At 32.4% G+C, this 14,044-nt stretch overlaps 1 protein-coding gene across 2 annotated transcripts in view; it reads left to right on the forward strand.

Moving 5' to 3' along the window:
• Positions 1 to 14,044, forward strand: part of LOC135136453 (neural cell adhesion molecule 1) — a 283,868-nt gene that overhangs the window by 127,316 nt on the left and 142,508 nt on the right. For both annotated transcript variants that reach the window (XM_064065718.1, XM_064065717.1), the window contains exon 8: positions 5,706 to 5,833. In XM_064065718.1, coding sequence (XP_063921788.1) covers positions 5,706 to 5,833 — 128 coding nt within the window. The remainder of the gene's footprint in view (positions 1 to 5,705; positions 5,834 to 14,044) is intronic.

Genomic DNA, 14,044 nt, shown 5'->3' on the forward strand with positions numbered 1-14,044 from the left:
GAACTATCCCTTTCTAAAGATCCTAAAAAATTCTGGCCATTTGTTCAAAGTAAAAGAGGTACCTCTAGAATTCCAGGTATAATGAATTATAACAACACAGAAATCAATTGTCCCAAATTGATCGTTGACACATTTAGCGATTATTTCAACTCTGTATACGCAGCTTCAGTTCCAATCAATGAGCCAGAATTAACGGACGTTAAAACAACTGGTGTTTCCTTAATTTATATATCAGAGAGGGAGATCCTAGAGGCGCTAAAACATTCCAAAAATTCGTTGACTATGGGATTGGATGGAATTCCATCATTTCTCCTCAGAGATTGTGCTCACATATTTGTAACACCGTTGCATCATTTATTTAATTTAATTCTCAGTAGTGCAACTTTTCCGGACGCTTGGAAGAAAGCTTTAATTTGTCCAATTCTCAAGAAAGGAAATCCAGCCGAAGTCACAAATTATCGTCCTATCTCCTTATTAAGCAACTTTTCTAAAGTGTTTGAATCGATTATATACAAGAATATTTATTGCAAGGTCAAGCAGTACATTACGCCTCATCAGCATGGTTTCATGAAAAATCGTTCCACCGCTACCAATTTGGCATGTTTCACTCAATACCTCTCTGAAGCTATTGACCAAAAACAACAAGTTGATGCCATATATTTGGATTTCCAAAAAGCCTTTGATCAAATTGATTATTTCGTTCTTATGCAGAAATTGTGTCATTATGGATTTTCGAACTGTTTACTTGACTTGTTTAAATCCTATTTACTTGGTCGTGAACAGGATGTTAAATATCGTGGTTTTATATCTAAGGTTATTAGACCAACTTCTGGAGTACCGCAAGGGTCCAATTTAGGCCCACTTTTGTTTTTGTTATTTATCAACGACATTGTAGACACGATTCCTTCGGAGAAATTGCTATTTGCAGACGATGTGAAACTATTTCAAATTATACGCTCTATCGACGACTGCATGATTCTTCAAGCCAGCTTAATAGCTATTAGAAATTGGTGCATAAAAAATCGACTTTTCCTTAACATTAGCAAATGCTGCAGCGTTACGTATACTAGAAAAGTGCTTCCAGAGATTTTTTCATATGCTATTAACGACACAGTAATTAAACGTAGCGATTCATTTAAAGATTTAGGAGTTTTGTTTGATACAAAATTCACTTTCATAGATCACATCAACGATATTGTCGCGAAGGCTTTCAAAAATTATGGGTTTATTTATAGGAACTGCAGAGAGTTTTCCGAAATTGGAACTTTACGTACCCTTTTCTTTTCATTAGTGAGGTCAAAACTGGACTATATTGCCTTAGTTTGGTCACCTATATATCAGGTACATATTCAGCACTTAGAATCGGTGCAAAGGACATTTTTAAAATTTCTCTCATATCGAATTGATGGTGTCTATCCTGTTCGAGGTATAGATCAGTCCCTTTTATTATCTAGGTTCGACTTCTTGTCTCTTGCATCATGTAGAAGGATTTCGCAAAAATTAATGAGACCAAATTTAAAAGGAATCGTAATTATCATAGTTATGACACTAGAAATAAAGATAATTTCGTAATCCCATATCACCGTATTAAAAAAGCACAACAGTCAGCGCAATACACTAGTGCTATTTTGTTTAACGCCCTCCCTAAAAAGGTGAAAGAAAAGCCTCTTCCTCTATTCAAGTCAACCGTCCGGGATATATTAGAGGGCAACTGTTTCTACACGGTAGATGAATTTTTAGTAGCTAAGCTGGCAACAATTAATGTCTAAGAAAAATTGTTAATATATACATTATTAATGTTTGTAAAATTGTGTGTGATTTTAAAATGTATGCTCTGTTACGGTTCGGTTTACTATAGTTGGCTCCTCCTTTCTGGTTACATTTTATATTGAATAATTAAGTATGTACATATTGTAATTAATTGACATGTCCTCCTGTTCTGTACAATATGAGGCGAAATATATATTATTATTATTATTATTATTATTATTATTATTATTATTATCGCATTAAAGTTTCTGTTCAGTTTGGTCAATAACAATATCGATTGTAATTACTTACTTAGTAAGCTGAACTTCCTTGTACCAAGAAGTAACTCAAGGCAATTCCTCATGTTTTATTGTCAAAGGAAGAGAACTAATGCGTCAGTTAAATCGCCAATTAACTTCATGTGCGAATTATATAACAAAATATCTGGAAGCTGTGATCTACATGCTGATTCATTTCACAAAATACGAAAGTGTTTGTTGGAGTGTTCGTTAGAATAGTGTTGGAATTTTTAGTTTAATTTGATGCCTTGTGCGAATGATTGTTTTGTTTAACTTAATTTTGTAGTTTTAGGGTATATTTTGCTGTTTCCCTGTAACTGGGTGTATTACCTGTTGGGAATAAAAAATATATATTATTATTATTATTATTATGAACATTTTATCGAAGACACATATATCAATTTGAATAGGTGCAGTGTAATACTAATAATAAAAGAGTGAGCCGTTCTTGATATTATAAAAAAATCAATTTCCTAATGTATTACTTGTTTTGTGTCACCTTGATTAAGTAATATTAAAATCTACGAATCCATTGACAATAACTCACATATAAAGAGTTACAATATTTTGCGTGTTTTAAACAGCATTTCTTCCATAAAATTTTAAGATGATGTCATCAATTTTTTGCGAAGGAGTAAACGGATAACATGTTTGCAAAATTTCAGAGCGTTCGCTTTTGAAATTTCAAAATTAAATTGTAAGATGGTGTTACACAATCATTGCATGTTTAGGGTTACACCACACACGGATTCATGAATTACACATGCAAGACTATGTTATTTTATAAAATCTAGGTAATATTTATTCGGAAAAATTGTAAAATGACGTAATCACTTTTAAGATCATCTTAAACGTTTGCAAAGTTTCAGAGTATTCGGTTATGCAATTTCAAAGTTAAATTGTGAAATGTTGTGATTCAATTTTGATTCTTTTTTCCAAAAATGTGGATTTTAGGGGTAAAGACTCAACACGGATTCGTAAATCACAAATGCAGGAATACCCTATTTCATAGAGTTGACATAATATTCACTATTGTAAATTCTGGAGGTAATGTCATCCCATTGTTGGTGGGGATGATTAGACAATTTTAGTTGGCGTTTTACCATTCCACACGATATTTCTAACATACATACAGAACTGTAGAGATTAGACAACGCAATGAACATCTGTATACTGCAGTTTTGAACTCCTTAGGTCTCATCAGTACAGCATATTTCACTGGTTGTCTAATATTGTCAGTATGTAACCTTATAAGCCTAATAAGACAAGCAAATATACGTTAGTGCTTATTTTTCATTTAAATAGGTGAAAAAATGAAACTCAATGGCGCTTCTTGTACGATGAAACAAACGTATCCTTTGTAAACAAAAATTAATAAAAAATGTTACACTTTTTTAATGAACGTGAAAAAAGTACATAAATTTATAAAGCGTATCCTATCACGAAACCAATCGAAGTATGCAAAAATATTGTTACGAAAGTATGGCGATGATGACTCGTCGGCCGGGCGGCGTTCGCTATCAAAAAGCCTGGAAGCGGATGTCGCGATGGGTAACCCAGAAAAGCCTCGAAGCGGTGTTCTCGATCCATCGAGAGAAACATATAGGTTTAAATAGAGGCCACCGTCGGGACCGTTTAGTATTCAGTCAGCAAGTCAAGTCCACGAGAGTATAGCCAAGTTGCACCGGAATTATTTTGTACATAATCGCTGTGTTATCAGTCGTGTAAATTTGAGTTATTAAGAAATAAATTGTTGAGTTTTATACCGATTTTATTTACCGATCGACTTAAGTAATTGTTCTGTTTAATAAGAAGAACAAATTGCTAATCAACTTCATTTTAAGATTGGTGATAAACCCTTTACCCGAAAAATAAAGAAAGCCTCTTCAGTTAGATTTCCATTACTTGTGTAAAAAATTTAAATTACTGAAACCATGTAGTTGAGTATATAAAAAACTACTAGAAATAGTTATTTTCTCTGCGACAAATTGTTACGGTTGCTGAAGTGCATTATTGTTTAATTGCACTAATCGCCAAAGTAGATTATTGTGGTAAAGCATTGACATTCCGATTGTTGCATAAAGCAGTTCGCTACTGTGTAAGCCATTACCATCCTTAATTGTCATCGGTAGTATTGAATGGAAATAAAGGTCATCCGTGAAGTCTATCTAACCCTGACCTTCGTTTAACCAATATCACTCAAATGACGACATTTGTTTTTGCCCTTATCAGAAAATGAAAGCGGAGTGTGACAAAGACAATTATTTTTTCTATTTGTATACTTGTCAGTTTGATTTATAAAGCGCAGATATATTTCGTATTTACATCGACGATAAAAGATTACTTCGTATTGTTTAAAATTCAGTTATATTTTTTAAATCTCTGCTTATACACATCAGTGTCCTAAATGACGTTAAATAACTTTTTTTTCTTAAGTGAATGCGCTATCAGAAAATGCAACAAAAGTTTTATATAATACTCAACTCAACCGTGCTACCTGAAAATTTTATACCGACTCGATATTATTTTTCTTTCGACCGAACGATGTAACAAATAATTAATTACCTGCTGCCAACTAATTTAAGAGAAATTTTAATTTTTAAAGATCGCATTAAATTTAAAAGCCATTGAAAACTTTACGTTTTCTGTTAATGTATTACCCGCAAGTCTTATATGTATAGGGTCCAAGATATAACTTCGTATCCTAGTCACGAATACTGAAATCCTGTAAACGCCATTGTTTTTAGCTTGAAAGAGGAAGCTTAATTTAGCACACTGCAAATACAATATTTATTTTAACGAATCTTGATAGATCGTTTATATCAATAACGATTACAATATAATACACATAAAGTGATAGGCGGCACGCTTCCATAAAACCCATAAAAAAATATTTTTACTTTTAAAACAACGATTTTTGGAGTTTGAACGTTTATTGGTGCTTCTACGTAATAGATAACTTTCCAGGTTTTGATTTAAACTATTTCAACGAAATACGAGGATTGTACCTGCAACTAAAACAGTGTAGTTTAGAGTCTGTTTACACAGTTATTACCACAGTTTGTAGTGTCGTTAACTTTGAAGTGTGATAAAATTTTTATTGAATACAAAAATAACGTTTTGAGTATACGACAGCTTCGGTATAGAAAAACATTTGTTTCGTCTAAAAACACACCCAAACAGCATAAATCATAAAGCAGCAGAAAATAGTTCAAATCTGACATGTTTTTGTCTGGAATTATATCGTAATATCTATTATAACTTAATAAAAATCGGGCACTTCACACTAGAACTATCTGAAGAAGTTTTTGTTTTGTAGTTTAGTTACTTTAATTTATTGTTAGATCATTGTATTACGAGTATTCAATTAATTAATTAATGTGACCTAATTATGCATTTTTGTCCTACCTCCGCTGGTATTAAAACATTCTCTTAAAGTCTGTTCAGTATTTTTTATAAATATCGTATCTTACGTATTAGTAAACACAAGATTATAATACCAAGCATTTTATAAAAAAAACCTAGTGATAAAGACCATCAAGACAAATGAAACAACTAACCCGAAAGCTGAATCCGCAATAAGAAAGGAGAGTTTTCTCAACCCCTTTAAGGAAACGTTGTTTGACATGTGAAGTAATTGGAACGCGATTGTTTCAGATCCCCCCAAGGTGGCAGTGAAGCTGGACCCAGGGGTAAATTTACCCGCTAAGGAGGGAGCAGACGTTACCCTTCGTTGTGATTCTTCGGCACGTCCTAGTCCCGACAGCTATAGGTGGTATCACGACGTAAGTTGGCGATTAGAGTTACATTTCCTTTGATACGACCCTATTCTTAAAAGATCCGTTTTACTTACGTGCCGAGAAATCATCGCATCATTTTCACATTTTTTGTTGTGGCAAACAAATCGATCTGCGACTATCGCTGAATTTAACCCACATTCTCCCCCAGAATAAGAAAGAAAAAATAAGGTTTAAAGCATTAGTTTTAGTTAGATCTGTTAAATGAGTGTCGAAAAATATTTATGACGAATGATACCGAAGGAAAAATAATTAATAAATAGCGTAGGCACAATTTGATCAGTTGAAAAAATGAAAATAATGGTTTTGAAAATGTGAAGATGTTTTTTATTTTGTGCAAAATTCCTCGTAAATTTGCTAAAATACCGCCTGCTGGAACATACGTTTTATAATCTTTTGCTTTTGGCTATCTACGTATTTAAGAAATTATTATTCTTTTATTTTTAATTGGTTCGTTTTAACAGGATTTTCCTTGTTTCAATAATTTGAAGCAAATAAATTATTACTATAATGATTATTTGCAATTCTTTGAATTTGTTAAAGACTGTTGTACAAATACTTGTTAGACTCTGTTGACTGTTGGCGAAAGATTTCGGCGTGGACTTTTTCTGTGTATTAGGAAATTTTGTTTGCCTGTTGTTAAAATATTGCGTCTGTTAAGTAAACATTTTGTTTGAGGCTCTTATCTCTGGAAAAAGGAAGCCGTCAAGGGGATGTGGTAGAAAATTAAAGTAACTCGAACATTATTTACATAAACAAACCCTTAATTGAATACTGGAGCGAAACAAAATGTGCAATTGTTATTCAGTCCATTGTATTTTTAGAGTTCAAAGTAAAAGTATTCTAATGTATGCGGAAGCTATGCAAAAACCCCGTTGAAGTCTGTTGAATTCCCAATATAAATAAAAATCGAAGGAAATATGGAAATTAACTTGCCGCATACTGAACTCCCCATTTATATTTTTGCTCTAATATTTTCATTGTGCCTGTGTTTTCTTCTCATAAATATGTATCTTCTGAATTGGCTACTTACACTGCACTTTTGCTTTGGAACAGTTTTACGGTCTTAACGAGATTACAAATGGCGTGCTCCTTTAAAGTCTTACCAGTTAACATGAATATATAAATTATTAATGCCGTGTTACATGGATTTTAGCGAAAAAAGCATGCAAATTTCATGTCTTTCGCTTAAATAACAAACAAATCACTTCTGTGTGAAAAAATCCAAACTCTACATCTCGAATATTTATGTTTTAAATCGTAAAGTAAATGATAAAATAAACTCAGCATTCCTCTGTCAAGAACGATTATTTTTCCGAATGTATAATTTTTTGAGTGGCAGCAAGATGTTAAACATTTTTCACAACACCTACTACTGCTAATTGAGCGTCCCATTTTTCCGTCATATGTTGAAAACATTTGAAAAACTAGAATTCGTCACATCATAACGTACATATTTTTAAGTCATAAACCCTCCGTTTTCTTCCTCTTTTTGCGTGATTTTTGGCTTACCGCGCCTTATTGCTTATTGGACCCAGAAATTTTTTAGTATAAAAAAAAATTCTGCTCCATGTACCAATATTATTTTTTTCTTTTTTATTGATTATAAAAGGTTGCATATCACGTTGGTTTGGAAAATTTGTCACTGCAGTTTTACTAAGAAGTTGTCGTTTTGATGATGCAGGTAGAAAATCTATTAGACGCCAAAGACACCGAAAACACTTAAGAAAATTAGGTTAAGCTGATGTTTATGTCATACAACGATTAGTAATACCAGTCATCACAACGAGGCGGCAAAATTCACGAAATTTCAGTGCTAATTTGATATACAGTCTTTGATAATCATCTTTTGCATATAATGGTCATAGGTTAAAAAATAGATTGACATCACCTGAGAGCGATTCTTGAGAGTAACTTTCAGGTCGCGTCCTCGTTGCAATTAGAGAGGATTAAGTTGTAGCTGAAGTAAATGCCTGAATTAACACATTGTACGTTAACAATGATTGTTCTCTCAATATTTTCCTCTATAAACCTGAGTTTGAAATACGGTGACTATTATGTGTAGCTTATACACCGCTGCCTAAATTTAAAGGAGAAAATGACCCTTTTTTGTACGACATTTAACCTCCTGAAGGCTAGTTTTTCCGACGTTAAGTTGAGATAAGATACCAAGGATTTTTTGAACTATTTGAGCTAGACACTTACCGGTAATAAGTTTTGTCACATATTAGTTATACCCACCACACAATTATTATTATTTTCCTCGGAGATATCAACATTTTAAAGGAAATAAATTTTAAAATATATAATGTAAAATAAGATTGTTCAAAATTTCAAGAAAATTAAATGAGATATTTTGTTAGATAATAATAATAATAATCAGTATTTTATTCTACAGGGTTATTCACGAGAAGCTTAGCGCCTAAAAAATTCTGTTTTGATCTTTGCTACCATTTTTTGAAAAAGTAATTTGACATATATTGTTTTTGTTAATTTTATTTTATAATAACCCCTATAAGTTAAAATAAAGATGTGTGCAGTGAGAAAACAAAGGTAAAAAGCATGCTATGCGTATGTTTTAAGTGAGTTTTGTTTTTAATACAAAATTTAATTTGAGAAGAGAAAAGCACAACCAGTTGAGTCCACTTTCGAATTATAGCTGCGCCAGTGGCGTTCGTTGATTTATTCATCATCCATTTGCTCGCATATTTTGTTTATCATTCGTGTCGTTTGTTGTGTTTGGATTATTACTGATGTGTTTTTGCGCTTCTTTGGTCAGATTTTGCTGTTCTATCAATTAATGTTTTTTTAATCCGAACAAAAACTCTGCAATTCGAACTGAACTTGCAAACGTGAACCAAAATGCATTTAGCTAAATTTCGAAAATGATCAAAAATGGGGCGAAATGTGAAGAGTATTGAAAAAATTTCACTTTTAAAAAAGTTCTCTAAAAAATTCTCAGAAACTTTAGCGGTGTAAATCTCAAATATGCTGATTCCAAAAATATGGCGCATGTATGGTCATCGTGCAACATTTTTAAACTATTCGGTTTTGAACACAAATTTTCTAAAAATTCGATAATTTCGATATTTCAACGGCCAATTCTGGAAAAACTGTTCGATTTATCAAAGAATCGAGGCCGGAAGTTAGTTCTATGGCTCAAAATCTACAAGGAAATGTATACATAAATACTAATGTAATTAGTTTCGAAAATGGTCAAAAATGGTGCGAAATTTGAAGGAGGGAGTACTGGAAAAATTTCACTTCAAATAAAGTTGTCTAAAAATTCCCAAAAAATTCATCAATGTAGATTTCAACGTGCTGATTCCAAGAATATGGCGCATGTATGTTCATTGGGCAAGATTTTTAAGATATTCGGTTTTAAAGCAAATTTTCTAAAAAATCGACAATTTGGACATTTCAGCGACCGATTCTGGAAAAACTGTTGGAGTTATCAAAGAAACGAGGCCGAAAGAGAGTTCTATGACTCGAAATCTACAAGAAAATTTTTAAGCCTAGTTCGGCACTTGACGCAGTAAAATTCAGTCTGGTGTTAGTTTTGCTTTTTTGTCTAGATTCCACTGTTTATCTCTATAAAATCCTTTTTTGTCCAATACAATGAGTGATTAGAAAGAAAACGGGGTGGGTGGGTGGAGCCACTTTGAAATTTTTTAAACCTAGTTAGCCACTTGACACAGTAAAATTCAGTCTTCATCTGATCAAAAAAACCAATGAAATTCAAGAGCGATGGTGGGTGGGATTAGTTTTATCTTTTACTTCCCGAGTGTAAGCAAAGGGAGTATTGTAATCGAGTCCGTCGGCCGACTCTCTACTTTTACGTTTTCTCGATTTTCATGACTCCTAGAGGACGAAAAAATAGGTCTCCCGTTTCCGTCTGTCGGTCCGCCTGTCCGTCTGTTCGTCTGTGTGCCGTCCCGGATTTTTATTAGACAGATAATCTCCGAAAGTACTGGACCAATTGTTGTGAAATTTTGTACTTATATTAAGAATATAATGTAGATGGTAAAACGCTAACCAAAATTTGTCTAGTCATCCCCACCACTAATGCGATGACGTCATTTCAAAATTGTATATTGTAAATGAGTTTTAAATTGTATAGATGTAGTTTATGACTCCGAATTGAGTTTTTACCCCAAACGTCCAGATTTTTGGAAAAAAAATCAAACTGATAAAACAAAATTTGTAATTTAATTTTAGATCCGCAAAATCGAATGTTTCGAAATCTTGCAGATGGTTTACAGTTATGATAAGCATGATAAATTTTTAATCAAAATATATTGACTTATCTCCTCCAAAAAATTGATGACGTCAGCTCAAAAATTTGCCGAATAAATCCTATCTAAAATGTACAAAATATGATGAGTCTGTACTTGTGATTTATCATTCTATTCATATTTTATGGATTTGTATATACTCAATATGACTCAAAAAAATTGGTCTAAAGAGTTTAGACAGTACTTCCCTCGCTGTCGGAAACTTAACGACTGCATGCCTATTGTGTTTTTTTTCTCATTACATTTTTGTAGTGGGAATTTAAAAAAAAAATGCGATGACGTCATCAACATTTTTGCAAGGACACGTATATCAGTTGGGATAGATGTAGTGTAATACTAAGAATAAAATTATTATATTCTCAAATTTTCGGGAAAATGAATTGGGTCGTTTTGAATATTGATTTGTAATAATCAATAAAATAACGAAACAATTTACTCACGTATACGTATCAGAGGCAACTGAAAATCGTGTATGTATAAACATTCTTAATTTAAGATGACAGGCGTAACAGCATACGTGAGAGTCAAACAGAGAAACTGTAAACAAAACGACCATCGGTTTTATTGCTTCGACTTCCGCTTATTATATAAAACATTGGGTTTTATTTTAATTCTTGACGGTGAAATTCACAATTGGTTGATTATAAACATGTCTATTTCACATTCGCGGAACCAAGTGAACGCATAAAACAAATGCAGGTCTGTAATGTTAAAGTCGATGTAAATAAGCGTGCTACCCTTATGTTTCAACCGAGTTTTTCCTTTAACAAATTTTCTGTCTACCAAATTGGGTTGGTTGGGGTGTAATACTAATAATAAGTGTTGCCTTTAATTTAATCAATAAAATAAATTGACTTCATTAATTTTTTTGAACCACCTCTTAAGAAAATCTAAAAAATATGAATGGAATGATAAATCACAAGTACAAACTCATCATATTTTTTGCATTTTAGATAGGATTTATTCAGCAAAATTTAAGGGTGACGTCATCAATTTTTTTAGGAGGGATGAACAAATACATTTTGAACAAAAGTTTACCATGCTTATAATAACTTTAAAATATTCCCAAGATTTCAAAGCATTCGGTTTTTTAATTCCTGATTAAATCGATAAAATAAATTCACGCCTTCATTAATTTTTTTTGAGTCTCCTTGCATATGCAAATCAAAAATATGAATGGAATGATAAATCACAAGAACAGACCCATCATATTTTGTACATTTTAGATACGATTTTTTCGGCAAACTTTTGAGCTGACGTCATCAGTTTTTTGTAGAAGATAACCAAATATATTTTGACTAAAAATTTATTATGCTCTTTATAACCTTAAAACATCTGCAAGATTTCAAAGCATTCGGTTTTGTAGTTCCTGATTAAATCAATAAAATAAATTTACGCATTCATTAATTTTTTTTGAGTCACCCTGTATATGCAAATCGAAAAAATTTGAATGGAATGATAAATCACAAGAAGAGACTCACCATATTTTGTACATTTTAGATAGGATTTATTCAGCAAAATTTTGTGGTGACGTCATAAATTTTTTAGGGGGGACGACCAAATACATTTTGATCAAAAATTTACCATGCTTATGATAATTTTAAAATATCTTCAAGATTTCGAAGCATTCGGTTTTGTAGTTCCTGAGTAAATCAGTAAAATAAATTTACGCATTCATTTATTATCTTGAATCACCCTGTATATGCAAATCCAAAAAATATGAATGGAGTGATAGATCACAAGTACAGACTGATCATATTTTGTACATTTTAGATATGATTTATTCGGCAAATTTTCGAGCTGACGTCATCAAGTTTTTGGAGGGGATAAGCAAATATATTTTGACTAAACATTTATTATGCTCTTTATAACCTTAAAACATCTGCAAGATGTCAGAGCATTCCGTTTTGTAGTTCCTGATTAAATCAATAAAATATATTTACGCATTCATTAATTTTTTTGAGACTCTGTATATGCAAATCCAAAAAATATGAATGGAATGATAAATGACAAGTACAGACTCATCATATTTTGTACATTTTAGATATGATTTATTCGGCAAACTTTCGAGCTGACGTCATCAAGTTTTTGGAGGGGATAAGCAAATATATTTTGACTAAACATTTATTATGCTCTTTATGACCTTAAAACATCTGCAAGATTTCAGAGCATTCGGTTTTGTAGTTCCTGATTAAATCAATAAAATATATTTACGCATTCATTAATTTTTTTGAGTCACCCTGTATATGCAAATCCAAAAAATATGAACGGAGTGATAAATTACAAGTACAGACTCATCATATTTTTACAGCTTAGATAGGATTTATTCGGCAAACTTTCGAGCTGACGTCATCAATTTTTTGGAGGGGATGAGCAAATATATTTTGACTAAACATTTATTATGCTCTTTATAACCTTAAAACATCTGCAAGATTTCAAAGCATTCGGTTTTGTAGTTTCTGAGTAAATCAGTAAAATAAATTTACGCATTCATTAATTTTTTTGAGTCACCCTGTATATGCAAATCCAAAAAATATGAATGGAGTGATAGATCACAAGTACAGACTCATCATATTTTGTACATTTTAGATATGATTTATTCCACAAACTTTTGAGCTGACGTCATCAAGTTTTTGGAGGGGATAAGCAAATATTTTTTGACTAAAAATTTATTATGCTCTTTATAGCCTTAAAACATCTGCAACATTTCAAAGCATTCTGGTTAGCAGATTAAAAATTAAATTTCAAAATGTTGTTTTATAATTTTGATTTTTTTTCCAAAAATCTGGACGTTTCGGGTGAAAAGTCGATTCAGAGTTGTAAACTACATGTGTAGGACTATGTTATTTTATACAATTGAAAACCCATTTACTATGTACAATTTTGAAGTGACGTCATCGCATTAGTGGTGGGGATGATTAGACAAATTTTGGTTAGCGTTTTACCATCTACATGATATTCTTAATATAAGTACAAAATTTCACAACAATCGGTCGAGTACTTTCGGAGATTATCTGTCTAATAAAAATCCGGGACGGCAGACGGACAGACGGACGGACAGACGGACGGACAGACGGACAGACGGACAGACGGACAGACGGACAGACGGACAGACGGACAGACGGACAGACGGACAGACAGACGGAAATGGGAGACCTATTTCTTCGTCTTCTAGGGGTCATGAAAGATCGAGAAAACGTAAAAGTAGAGAGTCGGCCGACGGACTCGATTACAATACTTCCTTTGCTTACGCTCGGGAAGTAAAAATTAATGAATGCGTGAATTTATTTTATTGCTTTAATCTTGAATTGCAAAACTGAATACTTTGAAATTTTCCAGACGTTTTAAGGTCATTGTAAGCATGGTAAATTATTAATCAAAATAAATCTGTTTATTTTCCCCGAAAAATTGATGACGTTGCCTCAAAATTTTGCCGAATAAATTGTGTCCAAAATGTGCACAATATGATGAGTTTTTACTTGTAATTCATCATAGCATTAATATTTTTTATTGATCAAATTAAGAACGAGTCACCCCATTTTCCCGAAAATGTGAAAATACAAACAAATTTATTTAATAAGGATTATAATAATGATATTCAGAACATTTTATCGATTGTAGCTTAGTAGTTAATTATTTTGATCCTCTGTTGTGAGGGGACGAACTCATTCAAATCAAACTAATTTCTACGTGACATTCTTCCGATGTATAAACATAAACACTTGTTAACTTAAGGACGTACAGTAATGGAATCCAATTTGTTACTTTCAAATTTTCTCGATATTTCATAATCCCTAGACAAGGCCGTAGCTAGGGGGAGGGAAGGGGAGGCTCAGCATCCAAAAACCGAAAAAATGTAGAGTTTTATACAATAAACGGAAGTCAAAGCAATAAAAAAGTCTGG

This window comes from Zophobas morio, unplaced genomic scaffold (genome assembly GCF_036711695.1).
Source record: "Zophobas morio isolate AGI-343-1 ecotype UQ-CSIRO unplaced genomic scaffold, CSIRO_AGI_Zmor_V1 ptg000026l, whole genome shotgun sequence".
Taxonomy (NCBI): domain Eukaryota; kingdom Metazoa; phylum Arthropoda; class Insecta; order Coleoptera; family Tenebrionidae; genus Zophobas; species Zophobas morio.